The 8,743-nt window shown below is 27.6% G+C and overlaps 2 protein-coding genes across 3 annotated transcripts; one reads left to right on the forward strand and one right to left on the reverse strand.

The window, feature by feature from the left end:
• Positions 1–50: 50 nt before the first annotated feature.
• On the forward strand, positions 51–1,693 carry LOC118074377 (putative gamma-glutamylcyclotransferase CG2811). 2 transcript variants are annotated; one of them, XM_035095535.1, is made up of 5 exons: positions 51–186; positions 345–590; positions 687–827; positions 1,249–1,361; positions 1,451–1,693. In XM_035095535.1, exons 2-5 carry the CDS (start codon positions 381–383, stop codon positions 1,545–1,547), a joined length of 561 nt encoding a protein of 186 aa, XP_034951426.1. In that variant the 5' UTR covers positions 51–186; positions 345–380; the 3' UTR covers positions 1,548–1,693. The 2 variants fall into 2 exon arrangements, with proteins under 2 accessions (XP_034951426.1, XP_034951424.1); XM_035095533.1 differs by having other exon boundaries at positions 108–264.
• A 76-nt stretch (positions 1,694–1,769) lies between these two features.
• Positions 1,770–4,810, reverse strand: LOC118074376 (protein CDV3 homolog). The gene is made up of 3 exons (XM_035095532.1): positions 4,474–4,810; positions 3,580–4,034; positions 1,770–3,260 (listed from the first exon to the last, which is right to left on the reverse strand). Exons 1-3 carry the CDS (start codon positions 4,648–4,650, stop codon positions 3,125–3,127), a joined length of 768 nt encoding a protein of 255 aa, XP_034951423.1. The 5' UTR covers positions 4,651–4,810; the 3' UTR covers positions 1,770–3,124.
• Between the last annotated feature and the right edge of the window lie 3,933 nt (positions 4,811–8,743).

The following is an 8,743-nucleotide window of genomic DNA, read 5'->3' on the forward strand; positions in this document are numbered from 1 at the left end:
CATTAGCACAATCGTTCAAATTAGCCCGCCAAAAATTCACAGTGGCTGATAACAGCTGTGCAATCTGTTGAGTAATTATTTATTCTTGATAAGTATTCAAGTACGCAATAAAACAAAATAGTAACATAGCAAATGTTATGCGTGTCAAATGTCTTTAAATACTACTACAATAATATAAATATAAAAGTACGTATCGTAAAGAATAATTAAATGATTGTTTACTTATAATACTGCAAGCATTAAACAATTTTGGATGGGTTCACGGTGTGTTACTTGTGATTGTAAAGAGGACAATAATAAATCAGTAATTCAATTAATTTGTTATTTAACATACAACGTTTCAGATGATAAATAATACAAGGTAAAAAATCATCAGAAAAATGTATGAAAATTTATTTAAAAGCCCATTACATCGGGTTTTTCTTTATGGAACATTAAAACGTGGTGAACCAAATCATGACTTGATACGTGATACCGCAAATGGTTATGCAAAATTTTTAGGAGTTGGTCGAACAGTCAATAAATATCCTCTGGTTATTGCTACAAAATACAACATTCCTTTTTTGTTGCACAAACCAGGAGTTGGACACGTAAGTGAAATAACAAATCATTTGAAACATCATACGTAATTTTGGTATCGACAAATTTTTATTTAAAAATACTCATTATCACTGTATTATTATTAGCATGTACTTGGAGAAGTTTATGATGTTGATTCAAAAATGCTTGAAAAAATGGATCAATTAGAAGAACATCCTACATTTTACACACGAATTGAAGATGACGTTTTATTAGCTCCAGATAAACCTAATTTTGAGTTTGATGATGTAAGTAATTTTATAATTGAAAGAAATTTTATTCAAATAATTATTTACTATTCTAAAAAATACGTTTGCTAAAATACTGTAAAAAGATCATGTGAGTAAATATTTTTATCATGACTGTTTGATTCCATCCATTAAAATATTAAATTTTAGTTATTATAGTATCAATGAAATTTGAAAATATTTATTATAAATTTTTCGTTTAATATAATTTGATAATAACAACAGTTGTTTATTAACCCAACATAATTATTAGAGATGTTTATTTATTATTAAAGTTTGAATATATTAATGGCTCCTTGTTTTGAAAATATTTCTATAGCATGATAACAGTGATTACTGTTTCTTGAAAGATATATTAATGACTAAAATTTGTTTTGCAAAGATAATTTACAAAAATTATAAATCAAGTTATTTGTCTTAGGGGATTTCATGTGCTACAAGGGCAGGAATATACTTTTTACCCAAATTTAAAGATTCATTACTAGAAAAACCCATGTATTCTAACTACAGCAGCGAGGGAAGTCATGGATTAAAGTATGGTGAAAGAGATAATCGTGATGAATCTTATGATTATCGTCCTGAGGTTTTATAATGATGTCTTTTTTTATTACACGAAATTATAGAGCCAAATTCATCGTAGCGGCGTCCCTTGTTGATTCCATTAGTAAAAATCAAGGAAAATTTAAGAGCTGTTTAAAATCATTTATCAATTTGCAGTGAATAATTCTAATGGATAAGCAAGAAATGTTGAAAAATTTCTTTACTATGTATTAACATAATACAGAAAAAAATGTATTAACAGCGTTAATTAAAAAAAATGGAAATTTTTATAGATCGATTCTAAATTAATCTGTAGATTTATATAAATATTATTATTACTAGATATATATATATATATATATAATCTATTAATTTATGAAATGAATAATATGTTGAAACAAATTCGGATTATTTATAATTTTTTATTTATAATTTATTAATATTCCTTATTTTTGCCACATATGCTTGCACCATAATTTAAAGGTTTTTTTTTGTTTCTATCGCATCCTCACAGCAGAATAGTAAAATTATCTAGTCAAATCACACTTTGTAATAAAAGATAGGACTATAAAAAATTTTTTTATAATATTGAAAATGAAGACAAAAATGACGTTGTTTATATTTTCGTTGAAATGCGTGGCAATTTTTGATATCGTAAAAATTCGATTCATTAATTGCATTGACTAAATAATATCATAAAAACATAACTATGAAAGAATTAAATGTAAATATTATGACTTTAATGTGATACAACGAGATATTCATTAGCCACAAAATTAATAAATTATTAAAATTGTTTCTTTCATGAATTACAATATAAATTATTTTTTTATCACTAATTAATTTGTTACTGTTTACATATTGAGATATCTTAAAAATTTCAAAGATATCATAATTTCTTTTGATGAAAGAAATAAAAGACTTTCATTTGACACCTTATAACTTTACAATTTGTTGTTATAATAAATTCCTTAATTTCACGAAAATAATGAAACAAACGTCAACAAAAAAATAACAGGCATATTTTTTTGTCTTGAAATAACAATTAGATTTATTCCCTTGAATTACTAACTATTCTTATTTGTATGATTATCATTTAAGTCCTTTTTCACTTGAAATTGATATAGTATTTACTCATTCGCAGAGTATTTGCTTGCATTGTATTTACCGCGCACCATTTACATATTTTACTGTTTACCTCCGTCCCGAAGCCCAGCCTCGGTGACATTCATTTTTTCTATAACGCGTATAACATAATTTACCTAAAAATTTCTTTTTTTATAATAGTGCATGATTTCTATAGGAAACTTAATTTATAAGTTCCCATTTATATATAATTATCATTAATTCTATTAATATTATTAATATAATAATCATTATTATTCTTAATCTTATTTTTCATATTACACGTTAAGTTTTTTCATGAGATCCCAGAGATGTCAAAAGAAATCGCCGCTGCAAGTGAAATAAATTAATCTTGCATTTCTCAATTGAATCATTCTGAACTTGTCGTTTAATATAAATATATCAGGAATGCCATCAATGATAAAAGAAACATTAGCATACTCTCTAATGTTCATTGACAGTGAGAATGAAAATACAAGTGACATTACATTCCGCGTCTGCATAGCAGGAAGAGAGCGACATGCACTGAATGTTCAGTCTAGTATTCATTAACATGACTGGGCTACGAAACGGGGTGAAGCGACGATTAATCGATGGCTCTCGATGGATAATTTGTATTGAAAATGAAGGTTTCAGCTTTGATCTTGAGATAATGCACCATACTTGTTATCGAGAGATAGCTTTGGTGCTTGTGATTGCGAGTCTTGTACGTTATATCTGTTGCTACCTCGGTTACGAACTTCTTCGAAATTTCCCTCATCTCGTTTCCTACGAAAAACAAAATCAATTAATCAAATTTCGAACAATTATTTTATCAGGTAATTTCTAGAAAGTTAAATTGTAACAATTTGAAGACAAAAACATTAATTTACAAAATCAAATTTGATAAGCGTAAAAGATAGAACATTATCAATAATTTTAAAGTGAAGATAAATATTTTAAGATATTGTAACCATTAATTAATCTAAAGTTGATAATTATCTGTTATGAATAATCAAAATTTATACGTAACAATAGCTATATGTAAATGATTCAATAATATTTGGCTAATTTTTTATCAATATTTAATTTTTTAAATTTAACTTACCGCCTGCCCCAAATGTTAGTCGGCTCCGAGTTCTGAGGCTGTTTTGCATTTAAAGTAGGGAAATATTCTTCACTACGAATATCAGGAGCAACATTTTTCATCCGTGATCGAGGATTTTGCTGAACTGCAGGCTGATTTCTCAGATGGGGTGATTTATATACCATACCTCCAACACCGCCGCCACCACCACCACCACCACCACCGCCATTGCCTGTAACAACCCCAGGATTCGTAGGCACAGATTGTGCTGGTTCAACTTCAGGCATTTCAGGTTTTTTCCAAGGTCCAGTTTGTTTCGGACGAGCTTCTCCGGATTCACCATCTGAACTATTTTCTCCGGTGCCTCTTTCGTCATCGCTATCTTCATCTGAATAAATGTTTGAAGGTAGATTTCCAAGCTTTAAGCCAGTGTAATCTTTTTTTTCTTCCTCAAAATTCTTCCATTCCTCATCCTCCTGCGAAAAATGAATAATGAATGAAATAAAGTTCAACTACTTGTAGATTATAAAGTTTTATCGTATAAAGAGAAAAATAGACAATGTCATAGAAATAACTGAATTTGAACTATTATAAATTGCTAGGGAAACCAGTTATTTTTCTGATAAGTTGAAAAAAGAACTTTTTTTTAGACAATCAACCCGTTAAATTACAACTCGTCAATCCTGTTGATTATATAACCGAATGAAATGGCTTTCTAGAGTTACAAACTCCGTAGAAGGTGTTGAGTTAGTCAATTGGTATGAGGGTTAATTTTTGTCATGCCTCAAAAGTGTGACGTTTATGCAAAAATCAAACATGGCAGCGTTCGTTCATCATAGCCTAAATTTTGAATATTTGCTAGTTTATTTTGATTAAATTTATGTGCAAAAGTAGAATTTAACATTGATGTTTTACCTGGGGTGGTTGATTATCATCTTCTTCAGGATTTACTGCTTTTTCTTTGAGTTTCATCTTTTCCATACGTTTTTCTGTCTCCTCTAGTTTCTTTGCTATCTCCTCAGTGGTCGTAAATTTCTTTCCTTTTGATTTTTTACGATCCTTCTTCGCGAAAAAATCGTCCAGATCTGCCATTTTGGCGATGACACTTTGTTACTGATTATTAATTCAAATAATTAATAATTTTCAGTAGAATGGTGAAAGTACTAGAATTTATTTCAATCTATAAGCCACGTTGATTATACTGAAGCACTCAACACTAAATACTGATATGGCTGCGCCTGAGCTTCGACCACATGGTCTTGTCGTGCCAACCGGAAGTCGTCATACCACTACTCTACAATCAAATTCTGTACTTCAACACTTTTGACCCTCTTTTATTGACATATTTCAGTATTTTTTCATCCAATTGTTTTTAAAAATATTGTAAATTTAAAAATATCCATAGATAGAATACATAATTGAAATTAAATATTGACGTCGGTAAGGTAGTTGGTGGTGGTGAGGTTTACCATACAGCGCTGTCTGGACATTTTTGCGCAGCGCGAATATTAATTTTGCATTCAAATATTCGCCAAAAATTAGAATAAGGATTAACTTTACAGTTGGAGAGATTAATGATGAATGGATTCGTAAAAAGATCATCTTTTTTATTAAATAAAATAATTTATAAAAAAAGACTATGGGCTAAATTATTCATTTAGTAAAATTAGAATAAATGCACATTTATATTTTTTAGTTAACTCGCTATAATCTGTCAATTCTTATTAATAATTTATTATTATTCGAAACAGAAAATCGAATAAACATAAAAAAATTTTCAAATAATATAATACAGTATCGTTTACATCATTGTTAATAATTTATAAGTTAGGCATATTAGTGAGAGCTGACAATGGCACGTAGAGTCATAATGTACGAGACGAGGTAAGATAAAAACTGAAAAAATACATTAGATTATTATGTAATAAGTAAAAAAATTGGGGGGAGTTTCATTAAACTTACTGATGTGTAAACTTTTCGAGTCAAAGCTGGCATCAAACCATCAAGGGGAGAAATAACCAATGGTTTTTGGGCTCGACATATCATTATTAATAAAGATCTCCGCATTTTCATTAGTTCACCATTCCATTCTAGACCACACAAAGTAACCGCCACTGATTGACTCTGAAAATATTTGTATTAATTTACCAAAATTTAATATTTTATAAAAAATCCTTCGTTGATATACTTACTGTCTGATACAAATCATCAGCTGCTCCATTGTAAATATAAGTGCCGACAAGACAGCTTATTGCAGTGAATCCCGAACGGAAGATTACAAAAAAATTATTTTCCTATTATTATAGTTTAAAAACAATTATTGAATAATAGAATGATTTCTAGTTTAAACGATGATACAAATTTTAAAGCAAAATATAAACTCACATAAATAATTGGAATACTTCCTAAAATAATTGATAATCCCGTGAAAAAATATGTTTTTATTATCATGCTCCCAAATATATGATTCACGTTGTCTACCATTCTTCGAAATTAAAAAAAAAATCATTGACAAGTAAATAGTAAAGTCTGACTGTTATTATTTTATTCTACTCGAGTAAACTTAATTCTTACTTGATACAATCTTGATGTCTTTTGATGCACGTGATGAGTTGATCACTACTTTTGATTTTTTGTATATCTTGAATAAGTATCTCTAATTTCATCGATATATGCAGAAATATTATTGCAACTATCAATGGGAATATAAGTTGAGAGGAACAATGGATTGTGTTGATTAATTGTGAAAAAAAAATTAAAAAATAAGTGAAGGTAAATGGCTCAATAACAAACGGATACCAAACAGCAACAAGAAGTTTGCTTGGTTGTGATATTGGAGTAATTATTGTCCTAATAATAAATGCCAAACATACAAAGAATATTTGGAATGCATAATAATATTTGTAGCGAACAATATATTTTTGAATGATTGCTTTATTTTTTACTTCCATGTATTTGATAAAACCATGAATTTCTTGTAATAATCCCTGAAAGAATCAAACGAAAATCTTTATCCTTTATTCTTTTTATTTTGATCAGTGCAAACAAACCTGAAATTTATATTTTCTCCATCTCCAAATTATAGTGTTTGATAAAACTTCAAAATAAAGCATTATCAAACTCAAGAGAGTAGTTACGGAAATAAATTCAGTTAGTTTTAGATACGCAGTAAAAGAAATACACAAAATCATGATTGACATATTAACACTAGAGAAGTAAAATCCAACTTTATTCAAAATTGATAAAATTCTATTCGAATTTTGATTTAATGGTAATAAGCATAAAGCTTTCCCATAATTTTCTAAATAACGTAAAACTTTTTCTGGAGCGAGTTTCATTACGTTATAAAGCTTTATAAGACGAATGTCAACTGGTCTGTTTCATGAAAAAATTTTCCTGAAGTCTTTTTCTTCAACGTAATATGTCTTTTTGAATACAAATATTTGTTGAATTATAATAATTGATTATCTAATAAAAAAAAAATTACCTCACATTACATAAATAAGCTTTTATTACTAAATAATAATCCAACATGAAACAAAATAGAATATAATTGTTTGATATTTATTGTTAAGTTTTAACGTCAATATATAGATCAATACAAATTAATTATTAAAATAGGTAGGATGTTTTTTTAAAATTTAGTTTCGATATTATTTATGATTTCATTTACATTTTGTTTTTTAAATATTAATCTTCGATTTAGGTATTTATTAGACCTGAATATTTATTATCGCATGTAGAGTCAATATGTATGATACTAAATACAATAGAAACTAAAAAAAAACCATGAAAATTATTTAGCAATTTGTTAACAAAAAAAAATTATGTCACATGCGTTTGTATAAATTTTTTGATTCAAAGCTGGCATGAGTCCTTTAAGTGCAGAAATAAAAAGTGATTTTTGAAATCGATTAATAACAATTATGGTTGATTTTCTCATTTTGACTCATTTTTCGTTCTTTTTTATGTTGTACATATATTGAAGATTCTATAACTTGATTTTAACAACAATTTGTTAATAATTAACTCGTTAATTTCCAGTGCTGCTAGTAGGTAACAACGGTTGATAATTTTTTCCCCTATTCAATTATAACATAATTTAAGAAACTTCTTACAAGTGGAATTAGTGAGTAGTGCGTTAAAAAATTTTTTTATTTTTTTTTGGGGATGTCTAAAGAAATACATAACAAAAAAATAACATTTTATTCAGTGTCGTCATGGGAATTAAAAGGTCACTCATAGATTAATAGGGTCTTATATGTTATGTTTACATTTCATTATTATTTCATACATATAATCAGCAGGACCGTTGTAAATGTAAGTTCCAAGTCAATAACTAGTAATTGTGATAAATGATTTTGCTATTATATACAGATTTAGATTCTAAAGGTAAAAATAAAATTATTCTATTGACCTTCATTACCCAATCTACCTTAACAGTAAATAATTAACATAGAAGAAATTTTCTTGTGAAAATTATCGTAGTAATTTGAGTAAATTAGAGACAAGTCAAGAGCTTATATAAAAAAACATCCAAAATTCATTACCCTGATGGATTCATGTCAATTCTTAAATGAAAGTTACAATTAGGTTAATAGTAAACTCAGCGTTTACTTTGAGTCATTTTAGGGTAATTTTAAATTAAAATAACTATAAATGAACTGTTAGAATTTGCAATTTATTATCTATGAGTTAATCATTCATAAACGGTTACTTGAGAGTTGATTATAGGTTACTTAAACGTTGCATGTTAGTTAAATAACCGTTTTTTCATCGCACATTGTGATTGTTGTTTTAAAGTTAACAATTAGTTGCCTCAAATCTATTAGGGTAATGTAGGCTGTAGCTTTTAGATAATTTTTATCATAATTCATGTCAGTAATTTAATTATTACAAAAAAATAAATCTCACATCAATCAAATTGATACTTCCAAAACAATATAGGATTTCCAATATAAGAATTGAAAAATAATTTTTAAAATATTATTATTTTTACAGATACAAAATACCTTACAATGACTGATTATTATACTTACTTTGAAATTTGTTCTCTCATATTGCCATACTAATATATTGCGAAGAAGTTTCAATAAAAAAGCATTAAAGTACCTGCTAGTTCTGTGATTAATTTTCCTGTCATGGGAATCTATGTAATACTTTGAGTATAATTGATGACTTAGAA

This window comes from Chelonus insularis, unplaced genomic scaffold (assembly GCF_013357705.1).
Source record: "Chelonus insularis isolate UGA/USDA-ARS -01 unplaced genomic scaffold, ASM1335770v1 contig_135_pilon, whole genome shotgun sequence".
NCBI lineage: Eukaryota > Metazoa > Arthropoda > Insecta > Hymenoptera > Braconidae > Chelonus > Chelonus insularis.